Here is a 14,916-nt window from a genome sequence, read left to right on the forward strand (position 1 = left end):
CTAAATAGCCTGCCTATCTTCCGCTCAATGTACCAGAGACTGAACCATCTAGCTTCAGGCTCAGCGTCGGTGTCAGATTCAATCCCAAAAGTCCATCCATCACAATGTGCCCCAGAAGTTTGCGCACCCCGTCACAGATGACTCCAGGCTGAACAAGTCGGGCATCTGGCTGTGAAGCATTGCTGAGAACTGAAGATCTAGATCGAGTGAAGAACCTTGCCGGTTTCTTGTCATATTCCCCAGCGTTTGCTCAATGATTGCCCTCCCCTTGGATGCTCCTGAGCATGCCCCTTCCAAGTCATGTAGAAATCGAACACACTTCTCCACGTCTGGATCAGCTTTTTCGGGTGATGGATCTTGCATCCATAGCCTACAATCGTCATAGTCAGTTCCGAATTTCTGAGACTTTACTTGAAAGATGGTGGCATGATGTCTTACAGGGCCAAACCAGATATCGTTAGGCAGTGTACGGACAATGCCAAGTAGTGTGACGGCGGAACAAAATCCCGTACCAGCTCGGCCGCGTTGATACAGCTACGAGCGGCACTAATACAATTCTTCACGGGGTCGAGTTGACTAAAGGTCAGCTTATCGTTGGAGAAAGTTCTAGGCCGTTGTTCAGCATGCCGGGGACATATCTGCGAGCGATACAGGGCACCTTACCTGTATAGATTTAGGAGAGACCCCGCATGGATGACAAAGACAAGAATAGACATGGTCAAGGTTGGTCCCCTATTTAGAGTGCTGTAACAATGGTCAGCGAATCCTCTACTGATGGCTACATTCAGCAGGGTATATACTTGGCAGAGAAACGAATCTCATCTGGCGAGCCATCGAGCCATTCGTCCAGAGATTTCTCAATGTCCTTAGCCAACTTCACCACCCGTCTTCCACCTTGTGGCGAGCTGAGGCTTGCCACTCTGGCCGGCGCCTGAAGATTCTGGATCCTACTGGATATCTGACACAGCTGGGTAAATGCCAGGAAGCCCGACAACGGCGATTTCGACGACACGGGCTGCTCATCGAGACCCTCTGGACTGGCGCATGCGGCCTCAAGTTCCTCGTCTGAGATAGATCGAGGTAAGGCGCAGCAGCAATCGCCATCGTTGGCAGCCATTGGTCTCCCAAGGCAGACAGACGTAACTCTGCCAGAGTCATCAACAGGTGCCCGGTACAGTTATCAACAAGTATATAACGAGATGGCTTACCTGTCAAGGCAGTATATGCTCCACCATATTCGCCGAGACACCTCGGCTTCCAGGAGAGATGCCCCTGGATCCCTCGTCGAGTCTTGAGATGGCGCCGTCTGTTTTACATCAGCGAGACGGCTTTGCTACGTGGAGGAGACTTACGAGATTGCTGAGATGCATTCCGAGATCCTGGGCAGCTCTGACGGTTTGCCCAGCAAAGTGCCAACTCGAAGACAGAGTATTCCACCCAGAGCAGCACATAGATACGAGTGCCAGGCACTGCGTCCGTTCTACGCTTGCTTGGCCGGTCGTTGAGAAATGCAGCAGCAAAGCCTTCTCGTAAAACTCTAAGCCGGGGAAGGCCGACTGGTTTCCACCGGAAGCGATGAGGCCTGAAGCACATGCACAGACTGCGAAGAAGACGGAGAGAAATTCTCGGTCCCGGGGTGTCTGCTTTTGGGTAACGTATAAGCGGGTGTATCGATCCATGAAGTGAGGTTTAAACAAGACTGGGAATGTATAGTGTAGTTGGTCAAAGTAGAGCCCAATGAGCATGTCGGCAATGTATCGTGGGGGCAGGTTTAGATCATCGGGCTTTGGTAGGTAGGGCAACTCGCGCCATTTGAGGCCTTGGATGAACAGAGGAACCTCGACTGAAGGGTTACCATCCCTCTGATCTGGTCCATGTCGCATGCTCGCGACAAAGGCCCCGGGGCCTGGGTCTTTTTGAGGGTTATCAGTAGCCAGGCTCTGGATAGACTTGACGAGGAGCTCGTTGCTGGCACCACCAATGAACCTAGGCACACAGGTCAGCAGCTATGAAATGGCACAGTTTGGGGGCTGAAGACATACCTTAGCTTCCCGTACGAGTCAGGAACTAGCGACCCAAAGCTCTCAAGGGCCGGGTCATGCTGGAGAGCCAGGTCGACAGACTCATCAGACAGGTCAACCTCGATCTCCGGGTCGGGACTCGGATGATGGGATGCATTGTGGTAATCGGGGTCACGTTCCGGTTCAGATGGCGCAAACTCAGTATGAGACGCGCCCGATGCTGCTCCCGAGTCGAGCGGATCGAGGAGCGACTGCAGATGTTGAGAGACCTGCTCCAGCTCCGTGGCGGCAGATTCTCCATGGGGTGAAGGTTGGACCTCACTGGGCAGCTTCTCAATGGCGCGGGTGAGTTGAGCCGTGACAGCTTCCAGCCTCTGACACAGGGTATCGAGCTGCTGGAAGCGAGCCTCAAACAAGGTAGCATAGCTACGGCGGTTAGATGAACGGCACTGCACGGTGAGCCAGTGGGGGGACAATGCTTACCTGCGACTGCTAGAAGCATTGTCGTTGCTTCCAGGGTACTCACACGTGAGATGACGGGAGCCGCAGTTATGACAAGGGTTATTCCCGTCGCATTTTATCTGGAAAAGATGAATTATTCGTATCAGTCGGATTGCCCGTAAGACAAGACTCGATAAATGGTTGCTCGGCTCCTCACCTTTTTGCGCCGACAAGTGAGGCATGCTTGCCAGACACGAGGCGCAACACCGTCACCAGGCTCTTTACTCATGGCATCCGTCAGTCAAGCCGATGGGTCGAGGGTGCGCAATGCAACAGCAGCAGGAAAACGCGAATGGCAATGAATTGGATGTCCAAGATGGATCGCCGAGTGAGTGGCGGGTGAGGATGCCATTGTCGCGCGGTCGGGTTCCACTAGACGTCCCTTGCCCGTCTAACCCATTGGTACATAGCCGCTTGCTGGTGCCGTCCGCCCATCTCGACTCAGAACAATGGGCCCCAGGCGCGGGCTCGGTGTTCGTTATCCTCAATTTGATAACGCTGGAGCTCGGGGTTATATCTGTGGGCCGAGTGCGGGGACGGTCGCCTATCCTATCCTCGTTTGACCATCAATCCCTTTCGCTAGTTATTCCCTGATAAAACAAGAGGGGAGCGGCTAGCGACCCATCACTCGGAGTTGAAAGGAACATGGATGTTATCGTTGATGGATCCATCACGGGGCGAAGGCCACGGCCCGAGCTCCGGCCGGTCGGCCATGCAGTCACGTGTACCCCCGGAGCAGACGGGTAGGATAAGTAGGTAGGCAGTTGTTTTTAAGGCCAAGCCAACCTGTCCAATACATATCAACAGTAGACAGCCTGCGATCATGTCGAATCAAATTGCATCCCCCATAATCGACGGCAAGACCCGTCTCCAACAGTCCCTTGAGCGAGCCAGAGATGGCCACGGCCCCAGTCTTGGGCAGTGGCTCGCCTTGCCAGGTTATACACTTGCAAGAACTATTGCACCTCTAGGGCAAGACGTCGGTGACCTCCCAGCAGCCCTTTTCTCCCTGGCGTTGAGACTGATGTTGCTTCCATAGTGGGTGCTCATTGACTGTGAACATGGCAATATTGATGATCACAACATGTACCTCCAGATCGGTGCCATCTCATCAAGTGGAGTGTCTCCAGTTGTTAGAATCCCCGCCGACGCGCCTTGGATGGTCAAACGTGCCCTCGATGCCGGAGCCCACGCTATCATGGTGCCAATGTGCGAGACCAAGGAGCAGGCCGAGCAGCTGGTTCGAGCGGCCAAGTACCCATCTAAAGCCCATCCCGAGGGGACACGGGGCACCGGTGCCATGTTTGCCCCAGCAGCATTCAACCTCACCGGGCGAGACTATCTTCTCAATGCAAACGACAAGGTCATGGTTTTTGTGCAGATTGAGTCTCGCAGGGGTGTCGAAAATGTCGAAGAGATTGCCAAAGTGGACGGAATCGGTATGCTTCCAATCGATTGCTTGCCCATTTTACTATCTATTGACTAACCTCTCTCCGCCCAGACATGCTCTTCATTGGACCGAATGACCTTGCATCCTCTTTAGGGTACGTGGCTTTTGACCACGCTTCAATCCCCGAGGTCCAGCAAGCCTCCCAAAAGATTCTTGATGCAGCATTGGCAGCCGGAAAGTACGCGGGACATTTCGCTCTCGAAGCAGGGACAGGCAGGTCGCATACACTTATCAAAATCGGATATCTTACTAACCCTCAACTTAGCCGCTCAAAAGTATAAGCAAGGCTTTCACTTTGTCAATTGCGGTGCCGATATTGTCGCCCTAACAACATCCATGTCCAACGAGATACGACGAGTGAAGGAACTGACGCAGGAATCAGCCACGAACGGGGTAAAAAATGACCATAAGGATGGAAGCATAGTGGAACACAAAGAGATATTAACTGATGCCAAAGACATAAAGATTTACTAGATAATGTTGACTATTAGCAATCAGCCCAGCCAACCGCCTTGACCTACCCGTGTCTGAGTGAGCTACCGGTTATCCTTCTTTCACAGCCCGCATATCTACTTGTCCTGAGTAATAAACCTTGTTCTATGAAAGTTCAGGTCCAGGGAAATGCAGAGCATTCAACAGTTCTGGTAGATGGGATGGACTTTAGGCATAGCTGCCAAGGGGTGGCTGTATGACCCCCAGCTAGAGAATCCATAGTTGCTAAATAACGACTGCTTGGCATCACGCTTTGTCTCAATAGCAAAGAAGAATCTACAAGTTTCTGCTACTTAATGGCCCGTGAAGCAACGGGCCACAGGGTCAATAGTGAAAAGGTAACGTAATGCTCGAAAGTGTACAAGGGGGTAGAAAACCAGTGTAAAATGAAACAACGGTAAGTGATGAGTACGTGAAGACATAGATCGAAAGGACTACAAATGTTACACACGTGTAATATAAATATAAGCATAATCACAGCTGGTTTATTGTTATTCATATTGATCTCGGTACCTAGCCAATAATCTTTCCAACCCGCTGGAGCAACCCGCTAGAGACACAAGGAGAAGGCCTTTTGTAGACCAAATGCTGAAAGCTTTTTAGAGCACACCCAGCGAGTTTGTGTCACAATTCGATTTTTTGGGGAGTCCCTCGTTTCTTTGGGCTTGTTTGATGTGAGTCCCTTGCTGGGCAAAGCCAGGACTGAGACAGCCGGTTCTGGGCATGTCTCAGGTGCAGAAGTGTACCCGGACATGCGGTAGGCGATGGAGAAAAAAAACTCATCAACGTCGAAGTCCGAATGAGGGTTGGGCAAGTGGAATGTCTCATTAGACCCCGGCTATCTCCGGGATCTCAGATAGCACCTAACCGAGGCGTCGGGATCCAGGCACAGGGTTTATGACTTCATGTCAGGCACGGCTTCTTGATCAAGATTTGATTCAATCTGAACTTCAATCGGAGGATCGGCATCAAGTAGCTTTGCCACACCCAGCATCCTTTGCGCCGCCTCGGCCGCCATTGAACCTTGAGCTGTCCATTCCATAGCAGCTTTACATATAAGAGCCGATATCCACCTTCTCGAGATCAAACAGCCGGGGGGACGGTTCACTCCCACGCGAGGAACCTTCAATAGCCCCCTTGCGTCCGCCGGGCCGCGTGAGACAGCCTCCCCCTTGCAGACAAAGGAGAGTGGCAACAGGGGCAGACTCAGCTAGCCAGCCATCAGGAGAAAAACAAAGAAGTGGTTGACGCCAGGATTCCAATGGAATGCAAATACAGGAGTCGCCAGCTCAGGGTCCCCAACTCAATCGGATTGGGAAGAGCGCCATGCCCGATACAGCTGACAGGCACGAATCATTGTCTCATGGGCATCGCCACCACGCCCCATGTCTTACCCGCATGTGGCATAGAAACCATATCGCAAACAATCGACTGCCCCTCGTGGCGCCAATCTTGGCTCCGTATGCTCCGGCACTATAACCCAGATTATGCAAGCTGCAAGGGCCCGTCGAACGACACGGGAATGCTGCCGCCTCGTGGCGCCAGTTCGCGGCCCTGCTTGGTGAGCCCGACCAAAAGGTTAACGGCCAAACGCGTGTTGAATGGAGCATGAATGACCTGCCGGAACTGAGATGTCAGGTCACCCTGTTTGAACCGAGGGCGATGGGGTCTCCTTGGCGAACTTGCGGTGACGAAGAAGAAGGATCTGGACCTTTGAACTCCTGAGTTGCCCCTGGCGCCGATCCCCACCGACCGTTTTGAGGGTATATATGAAGAACCTTTGCACCGCGAAACGCCTCCCGAGGGGAAGAAGTTGAAGCTTCTCGCCAAAACGCAATTCCGACTCTTGAAGGTTCGAGGTATCAGCTGCATAGCCATCATGAAGGTCCTGGTTGCACTGCTCCTCTCGGCCCTAGCTGGCCGAGTTGGTGGTCTTGGTTCTACAGACACGATAACCTGGGGTGGTGACAATTCCAGAACAGGTTACCAGACGTGAGTGATGCTTGAGGATGAGTGAGTTGGTGATGCTAATCAGGAGGGTGACAGGAACCACAACATGGACCCTGCTGTTGTTGGTAGTCCTCAATTCGATATTGTCTTCAAGACTTCCCTCCCCGGTCGATACGTCGGAGCAGCCGAGCAAATATTCTCACAACCTCTCGTCTACACTCCTTCTGGCGGCACCACGCAGTACGTCTTTCTCGCGACGACACAGAATAACATCTACAAGCTGGACGCCAAGACAGGCGAGATTCTGGCCTCGCGAAAACTCCACATTCCTTTCCTGACGGCTGATCTCGACGGCTGTGTGGACGTGAACCCGACAGTTGGTGTAACTGCGACGGGCGTCATCGATCCTTCGACTGATACTTGGTATCTCACTGCCAAGACGTACTTTGATCAGACGGCTGGACAGGTCCCACAGGGGAGGCCGGCAGGTCGATACTACGTTCATGCTATCAACGTCAACGATCTCACAGAGAGGCCGAACTTCCCGATCAATCTCGAAGGGTTGATTGCTAACAACAACCCCGAGCGAATGTTTACGGGTGGAATCCACCACCAGCGCCCTGGATTGCTTCACACGGGACAGTACGTCTATGCCGGTTTCGCCTCCCACTGCGTCCAGTACAACTTCACAGGCTGGATCATTGGCTGGGACAAGACTACTGGAAAGATTGTTGAGAAGTGGGCTGCGGAAGGCAAGGGTGTCCCCAACACCATTCAAGGCGCGGGTGTCTGGATGTCTGGAGGTGGTCTTGCATCTGACAATGCTGGATCCATGTTCTTTGCCAGTGGAAACGGCTACGCTTCCCAACTCTCGACGATCCCTGTCAATGGCTTCACGCCGCCCACAGCCATGGAACAAGCAGCAGTTCATATGTCGATCAACGACGATGGTTCACTCAGCGTGATCGACTTTTTTATGCCATTCGAGAAGCAGGAGCTGGATGGTGCAGACAAGGATTTGGGAACAAGCCCTCTGGAACTTCTGCCAAGTCAATTCTCCTGCGGCGATGTCAAACGAATGGGCGTCGTGACGGGAAAGTCAGGCAAGACATATTGGCTCAACCTCGACAATCTTGGCGGATATCGAAATGGACCGAATAGCAAGGATAGGGTGATTCAGACGTTTCAAAACGAGAACTCTGTCTACGCTGGCGCTGGTGTTTATCCCCTTGAGGGCGGCTATATCTACATCAACGGTATGTTCACGGGATATTTGGGAGTCTATGGTACTAACTTTTGCAGTCATTCAATATCCCACGCATGTCTTCAAGTTCTCATGCACCAACGGCGTTCCTTACTTCACCAAGGTTGCTGATAGTCCGACAAACAATGCGTACATCTTGGGTGTGAGCCACGGGACAACTACATCTTTGAACGGGCAGCCAGGCACAGGTCTACTCTGGGTGTCTGACGTTCAAAACACCAACTTCAAGATCTACGACGCTATTCCCAAAAACGGTTACCTGAATGTAATCAGGAACTTTACCATTGTTGGCATCACCAAGTTCAGCAGGCCAGTATTTGGCGATGGAATGGCTTACATCGGAACGACGGTCGGTTACTTTTATGGCCTTGGTGCTACGAACAAGGTCCCTCTCAACTGTACCTCGCCTGTTGACTTTGGAACTGCCGACTTTCAGGACGTTACGAATCCGCAGACGGTGAACTGCACTGCTTTGTTCGACATGACCGTCACTGGCATCGATCTTGCCGATGCCACCAATTATAACATCTCGACGGTTCCTGCTCTGCCATTGACTCTTACCAAGGGGAAGTCATTTTCTTTCAAGGCCCAGTTCTTCCCCAAGAGCATTGGCCGACTTGGTGGAACGGTCAACATTCAAACCACCGGTGTCACGGATGGCTCGTACAGCAAGACGACCAGAGTTCGGCTGACTGGAGTTGGCAAGAGCACCAATGCTTTGCTGTCGGTGAATCCAAAGTCTGTCACGTTTGCTGGACTAGTTACAGGGACGGATCCCGACCGAGAGACAGTTCTTCTATCCAACGATGGAACCAATCAGCTCCAAGTGTCGGCCGTGTTGTTCTCAAACACATCTGCCGATGGACCTTTTGACACCTGGACTGGTACTGGAAGTCTCAAGGTTGGCAAATTCTCATTGACAGACATCCCCGCTACGATCGACGGAGGCATCTCGACTGCCGTTTCCATCAGACCTGATACGTCTTCTGCTGGTAATTTCCAAGGATGGGTCAAGTTTGTTACAACTGGAGGCAACGGGACTGTCTACATGGCAGCCTCAGCAGGTGATCCAGCATCGGCTCTGCTTGAGTTTCAGACCCCAGATGGTTCTGGATGGGTGACATACGAATCTGGCAAACCCTTTACTTTTGGCAACGTCACAGAGAACACTTCAAGGTCTTTGCGGTTCAGGGTCACCAACAACGTTGCACCAGGCGGTGTCAAACTCTCTCTCACCGTATCCAAGCCTCCCTTTGGAGTTGCCGGTCTCATCCGGGCTGCCAACCAGATCGATCTGGCCGAGGGAACTCTGCTCGCACCAGGCCAGAGTCAGACAGCAGTGCTCACCTGCACTGTTCCCAAGAGTCAGTGGAACTTGGAGCCCTACAACGGAACGGCGCAGTGGACCATGAACACCAACGATCCTACCTGGGACAAGCAGTTTTGTCCAATTCTTCTGCAACGCCGTGACAGAACAAGCCGCGCCTCTTCTTCCCAACGGCCTAGGCCAGTACCGTTACGTGGGCTGCTTCAAAGAGAACAACCCCGGTCGGCAGCTGTCCAACCTTTTGTACGGCGATGGACAAACACCAACAAGATGTGCATCAACGCCTGTGGGCAGAAGGGCTCGACATTCTGCGGAACACAGTACCGTCGGGAGTGCTGGAGCGGGAACAAGATTCCCAACCTCAAGGTCGACGACAAGAACTGCAACTTTGACTGTGCTGGGGACTTGAACCAGATTTGCGGCGGCAACGGTATTGACGGAGCTGGTGCTTACATCAGTCTGTTTGCGGACACCTTGTCATGGGATGGAAGCTTTGGGACTATTGGCGGTGGCGATGGTCCCAAGGGTCCGTATGTGAACCCTGGAGTCTACGGATACAACAGTATCGGCTGCTATACTGAGGCTACTACTGGTCGAGCACTCAGAACTGGCAAGGGTGTAGATTCGCCCACAGTTGCCAACTGTGTGCAAGCTTGCAAGGCTGGAAGCTTCACATATGCTGGAGTCGAGTACGGCGGAGAGGCAAGTATACCTTCAAAGTGAATTGCTGACAGAGGTACTAACAATATCCAGTGCTACTGCGGTAACGACTTCTCTGCTGGATCTGTCCCTGCGCCCATCGGAGAGTGTGCCATGCTCTGCAACGGTTGGTTCCCGTGTTCCCGTTGACTGATTAGAGATACTGACATGCATCAGGTAACACAACCGAGTTTTGCGGTGGTCCCAACCGTCTGAACGTGTACCAGTTTAATGCACCCGTGAGCAGTTCATCGTCTACATCTAGTTCCACCATGAGTAGCGGCCTCGCTTCAACCTCAACTTCCTCCTCGCTCTCAACGACCTCGTCTATCTCGAGCGTTGTCTTAAGCTCAACTACCAGCAGCTTGACAACTAGTAGCTCGACTTCAACCACGAGTTCTACAACGGCAAGTGCCTCGACGAGCAGCACCGCCAGTAGTAGCACTGTGATAAGTGGTACTACTAGCAGCAGTAGCTCTACTGTGTTAAGCAGTAGCAGCACCACCTCGAGTACAGTATTGAGCAGCACGTCGAGTGGATCTACAAGCAGCATCACAAGAGCGACGACTACCACATCGAGCAGTGCCACCAGTAGTAGTGCTGTGACGAGCAGTACCACGACCAGCGGCACTACTAGCTCTTCGACGACCTCGAGCGCTGGAACCAGCAGCAGTTCAAGTACGGTGAGCGTCAATGTTGCTGGAGGAGGTGGAAGCAGCAGCGTATTAAGCAGCATGTCGACCACCTCATCAGGCAGTACTTCATCAAGCAGCATCGCTACCAGCAACACCGTTAGTAGCAGCAGCACTGCTAGCGGCACCAGCTCTTCGAATACATCGACCTCTCGCAGTACCACAAGCAGCACATCAGGCATTCAAAGTACCTCAAGTAGTACTGCCAGCATCCAGAGCAGCTCGAGTAGCACTCAGAGTAGTTCAAGCAGTTTGAGCAGCACCACTACTTCTACTTCGCAATCCACTACCACAACCGCATCAAGTTCAAGTGTCTCTACGACTGCATCAAGCTCTCTGACGACCTCAAGCTCCTCGACGTCAAGTGCCTCCACAACATCAAGCACGGCCACTACTTCTGCTTCGACTACATCCTCTTCCACAACGACATCACGATCGACGACGTCCACCACAGCTTCTAGCTCATTATCTACCACCTCTTCAGCTACTTCCTCATCCTCAACTACTTCTTCGACCACAAGCTCAACCACTTCTCGTTCTGGCTCTACTACGACGTCTTCAACAACGTCTAGCACTTCGTCTTCGAGCACCACATCCTCATCTGCAACTTCCTCCACATCACAAGTCACAGTGAATCCAGCTGGTGCTAGGGATAGCTCCACCACTACATCTTCTACGACATCCTCCACTACATCGTCCTCCCTTTCATCATCCATAACTTCATCTAGCTCAACCTCTGCGACAACATCTCGATCCGCTTCAACCACGGCCTCGAGTACATCTTCATCGAGTGTGACTTCAACATCCTCATCCACGGCATCCTCTGCAGCGTCTTCCACATCGTCCTCGACAACCTCATCGTCCACATCGCGCCCAACTTCCTCCAGCTCAACGACCAGTAGCTCCGCATCGACCACCAGCAGCACGACAATAACCTCCTCAACCACAAGTTCCAGTGCCAAGGCCACCCCCACGGGGCCGCAAATCTCTGACAAGATCGGAAACTGGGACTTCCAGGGTTGTTGGACCGAAGCCTCCAGTATGCGAGCCCTCAGCCAGAAGGCGTATGCCAAGGACGACATGACGCTCGACAACTGTGCCTCCTTCTGTGATGGCTTCGGCTACTTTGGAGCAGAATATGGACGCGAGTGCTACTGTGGAAACTTCCTTAATTCGGGTAGTATCAAGGCCGACAACCAGAAGGACTGTTCGTTCACATGTCCCGGAGACAAGACCCAGTACTGCGGTGCTGGTAACAGGCTTCAGCTTTATCGAAACGCTGCTCTACCAACTACGACTTCAAGCACCACTCTTACCACCAGAAGCAGCACTACAACAACAAAGGCAGCTACTCCCACCGTCGTGGCCGGCAACAAGAACTTTACCATGTACAACTGCATCTCCGAACCATCCAACGGCCGCATCCTTCCTCGACAGATGCTTAACGATGGCGACGCCATGACCATCGATGTTTGCCTCGAGAAGTGCTGGATGTTTAAGTACGCCGGTGTCGAATATGGCCGAGAGTGCTGGTGCGGCGACACCCTTAACTGGGAGGGTAACACGGGCGCGACCCCGGAAAGAATGTCACTATGGACGACTGCAATTTCAAGTGTCCCGGAAACAGCCTCACTTTCTGCGGAGCGGGATCGAGGATGAACTTGTACATAAACAACTCTACGGCGTTGTCGGAGATTAGAAGGCGGCGAAGGCGTCACTGGACGGGTCCTTTACGTACTTGACATAGAATATTCTCCTAGAGTTAAAGGTGGGGTTAGACGGGAGTTGGTATATATCATAGATTTTCTTCCATGTCTTATATGCAATGCCTTCAACGATCCAGCCGCTGCAGTTTTTCCTAGCTAAGTGATGCTGTTGGGCGGAGACCATGAAGAGATGTATCGGAGGCTGAAGGGAAGCCTGAGCTTTGGGCACGAGATTTTGAGATAAATTCAAGGGCAGATGCGAGTCCTTAACTGACTGTGAAAGAGTATAAGTACTAGTACAAAGTGTAGAGCAAGGTCACGTTGGTGTTCTTTGTTATTGTGACTCTGTTGGAAGGGTCGCCAAGTTCACACACACAGTCAAAAAGGTCAAGTTGGCGAACACGCAGCGTTTAATAAACTAAACCGGAAGAAAATGGGTAAAAACAGCTTGGCTCATGAGGTAGCGACCGTAACCAAATTCCTTCGCGAGTGTCATTCTGTTTCTCCAAAAAAGAACAAAAAAGAAAAAGAAGAGAGAAGAAAAAGTCACCCCCAGCAAGTAGCCCGAAAATCTGCCAGATATTCCTATTATGAATTGTTTGGGAAAAGCCGTAAATGCTTCCGACAAAATACACAAAAGATCTGATCTAAAACGTCAGTCCCTGTGTGCCGCCCGAGGAAATCATGAATAGGAGAAACTTGAAAGTAATCAGCAAGGTACAGTGCCCCGTCAAAACTACCTATGAACTGTGTAACCCGTGACTCCATTACTCATTGGTCGGGCCACAAATCTCGGGTCCGATCTTCCCTTTGGATCTCGGTCGTCCAATTTGTCCTTTGAGACCAGATGGTCCAGGACGGCACAAAAGGCGGCGGGGTTGTTGTCCCGTGCATCGATAATGACACCCTTGTTAATGAGTTTGCCCCTTCGGTGACTGCCTTTCGCGATATCGACACGCGAGTGAGTGCCAATCACGTTTCTATCTTGATCAAAGATGGGACAGCCGGAACTGCCTGCAATTTCAACGTTAACATCAAATAAAGCCTGTCTATGAAGACGCCACATACCTCGATCTGTGGCAAGTTCATACTCAAGAGACCAGTCGGTGTCGAGAAGATTGTATTTGGCTTCACATTTGCTCTCTCGCATCCTCTCCGGTTGGTCCGACACGTTTGGGTAGCCTCGAGCGGTAAGCTCGCCTCCTGTTGACGACTTCCATGGGGTGCTGGTAAAAGACAGAGGAGAGACACCCACTACACTTGACTCCAAGCGGATGAAGCCAAGATCACTTTTGCCTGAAAACGCCACGTAGTAGCACCAGTGAACAACAGCATGTGTTCCGTGGAGCTCTATAGGATTTTCAGTCTCGCTTCCGAAGGTGACTTTTACCCACTCGAGGAAGCCGAGGTTTGGGTCATAGACGCAGTGGCCAGCCGTTGCGATGGTCCTGCTGTCAACAAGCCAACCCGTCCCTTTGCCTGTTCTTTGTCCCTGAAACCGCATTGAAAGACGAGCAATACCTATTAACCATCAAAAAACCGTCCAGGCAACGTCGTCGTGGCTTACCTCGAAACCTTCCAAGATCTTCTTCTTGAACGAACTCGAGCCGGCATTCGCTGGTCTCGAGCTGGGCTTCAGATGAAACAGCGTTTGGGTCTTGATGGAGATCTTGTGGTTTCACATCTTCATCTGTTAGCTTCCCCAAAGACCAGCCGACCATGTCTACCGAGCCAATGTATGGGTTGGCAATCCCTAGGTCCTCGGCCCGGGGCCCATATTTGACCGCGAGGAGACGCTCAAGTTCCTCCAGATACAGAGAGAACCGGGAAATGACGGCTTTTTGCTGGTCTTTGTCGATGCGCGGTCTCATTTCTAGCATACCGCCCCGACTCACCAAGATTGGCTGTGGTGTATATGACAACCCATTGAAGCGATGGTCTCGATTCGTCCACTTGACAGGGACTTTTCTCTCGCCTGGCTGTCACGAGTGAATTAGAATAATTCAATCTCTCGATCACCATCCCCAGTGGCTTACACCATCCCTCGCCGTTCCTTTCATTTTGACTGCTAGCTTGTCTAGCATCTCTTCAATGATAAATACCAAGGTTGACAGGTCACCCTCAAGTGTCTCGTTTGGTGAATTAAGTCTGAAATACTCCAAAAGCAGCCGGTACGCTCTGAAGTGCACAGGCAGGCCGGTCCAGGCCGTGTGTATTCTCCAAGTGCTGAGGCCATTTCTGAAATCTGGTTTCGTGGTTCCACATTAGCATCAGAAGGACTTGTAAAAGTAAAGAACTCTGCTCTGTTACCTTTGGTTTCTTCCTCCAACTCATACTCTTTGCTTACCCCCTTGGTGGTAGCTTCCATTCTGCGCGTGGGCGGACGAGTTGGCGAGGGTGCATGTTTACGCCGGGTATTCATTTCCTCACTTGTATGGGAAGTGGCTGAGTAGCTGAAGATTCTCGGTGGTCTTCCTAGACGAGTTCTTTGTGTTCTCAATTGCGGGCTTATATCGAAAGATAAGAATGGAGAGGAGAAGGGGAGAGACCCTTGGGCTACCGCACATCATATGGTCAGACAAGTTCATGACATCCCTATTAGGCGACATTTACATATCAATATTACTACCTTACATAGCTGACTACCTGCATTGCTGCCGTGTGCTGTTGGCTGACTGCCTGCGTGGTTACCCTCCAGAAACACTGCTTCTGCATTTTTGCCCCCCAACCATATATGGCGGGCGGCCTGAAATTCTGGCAAGGTACTTACACACTGCAGGGAACCTAGCTCTCCAATCGGATAGGAAGAGCTGA

General features: G+C 51.9%; 7 protein-coding genes across 7 annotated transcripts; 3 read left to right on the forward strand and 4 right to left on the reverse strand.

Moving 5' to 3' along the window:
- Nucleotides 1–99: 99 nt before the first annotated feature.
- MRS44_014407 (uncharacterized protein) lies at nucleotides 100–2,704 on the reverse strand (the record flags this gene model as incomplete). Its single annotated transcript, XM_065618393.1, has 8 exons — nucleotides 100–370; nucleotides 439–606; nucleotides 664–744; nucleotides 801–1,145; nucleotides 1,209–1,306; nucleotides 1,353–1,986; nucleotides 2,043–2,447; nucleotides 2,505–2,704. The coding sequence occupies 8 exons, from the start codon at nucleotides 2,702–2,704 to the stop codon at nucleotides 100–102; spliced, it is 2,202 nt and encodes a 733-aa protein (XP_065474465.1).
- Nucleotides 2,705–3,345: 641 nt separating this feature from the next.
- On the forward strand, nucleotides 3,346–4,253 carry MRS44_014408 (uncharacterized protein; the record flags this gene model as incomplete). The annotated part of the gene is made up of 3 exons (XM_065618394.1): nucleotides 3,346–3,501; nucleotides 3,562–3,961; nucleotides 4,024–4,253. The coding sequence occupies 3 exons, from the start codon at nucleotides 3,346–3,348 to the stop codon at nucleotides 4,251–4,253; spliced, it is 786 nt and encodes a 261-aa protein (XP_065474466.1).
- Nucleotides 4,254–6,343: 2,090 nt separating this feature from the next.
- MRS44_014409 (uncharacterized protein) lies at nucleotides 6,344–9,728 on the forward strand (the record flags this gene model as incomplete). Its single annotated transcript, XM_065618395.1, has 3 exons — nucleotides 6,344–6,456; nucleotides 6,511–7,670; nucleotides 7,717–9,728. The coding sequence occupies 3 exons, from the start codon at nucleotides 6,344–6,346 to the stop codon at nucleotides 9,726–9,728; spliced, it is 3,285 nt and encodes a 1,094-aa protein (XP_065474467.1).
- Nucleotides 9,729–9,858: 130 nt separating this feature from the next.
- Nucleotides 9,859–10,479, reverse strand: MRS44_014410 (uncharacterized protein; the record flags this gene model as incomplete). Its single annotated transcript, XM_065618396.1, has 1 exon — nucleotides 9,859–10,479. The coding sequence occupies one exon, from the start codon at nucleotides 10,477–10,479 to the stop codon at nucleotides 9,859–9,861; it is 621 nt and encodes a 206-aa protein (XP_065474468.1).
- Nucleotides 10,480–10,629: 150 nt separating this feature from the next.
- On the reverse strand, nucleotides 10,630–11,478 carry MRS44_014411 (uncharacterized protein; the record flags this gene model as incomplete). The annotated part of the gene is made up of 1 exon (XM_065618397.1): nucleotides 10,630–11,478. The coding sequence occupies one exon, from the start codon at nucleotides 11,476–11,478 to the stop codon at nucleotides 10,630–10,632; it is 849 nt and encodes a 282-aa protein (XP_065474469.1).
- A 56-nt stretch (nucleotides 11,479–11,534) lies between these two features.
- On the forward strand, nucleotides 11,535–12,055 carry MRS44_014412 (uncharacterized protein; the record flags this gene model as incomplete). Its single annotated transcript, XM_065618398.1, has 2 exons — nucleotides 11,535–11,603; nucleotides 11,663–12,055. The coding sequence occupies 2 exons, from the start codon at nucleotides 11,535–11,537 to the stop codon at nucleotides 12,053–12,055; spliced, it is 462 nt and encodes a 153-aa protein (XP_065474470.1).
- Nucleotides 12,056–12,091: 36 nt separating this feature from the next.
- MRS44_014413 (uncharacterized protein) lies at nucleotides 12,092–14,470 on the reverse strand (the record flags this gene model as incomplete). Its single annotated transcript, XM_065618399.1, has 6 exons — nucleotides 12,092–12,395; nucleotides 12,843–13,116; nucleotides 13,171–13,623; nucleotides 13,670–14,081; nucleotides 14,139–14,347; nucleotides 14,413–14,470. The coding sequence occupies 6 exons, from the start codon at nucleotides 14,468–14,470 to the stop codon at nucleotides 12,092–12,094; spliced, it is 1,710 nt and encodes a 569-aa protein (XP_065474471.1).
- Between the last annotated feature and the right edge of the window lie 446 nt (nucleotides 14,471–14,916).

Source organism: Fusarium solani (genome assembly GCF_023522795.1).
Source record: "Fusarium solani strain SB1 chromosome Unknown bctg00000010, whole genome shotgun sequence".
Lineage (NCBI taxonomy): Eukaryota > Fungi > Ascomycota > Sordariomycetes > Hypocreales > Nectriaceae > Fusarium > Fusarium solani.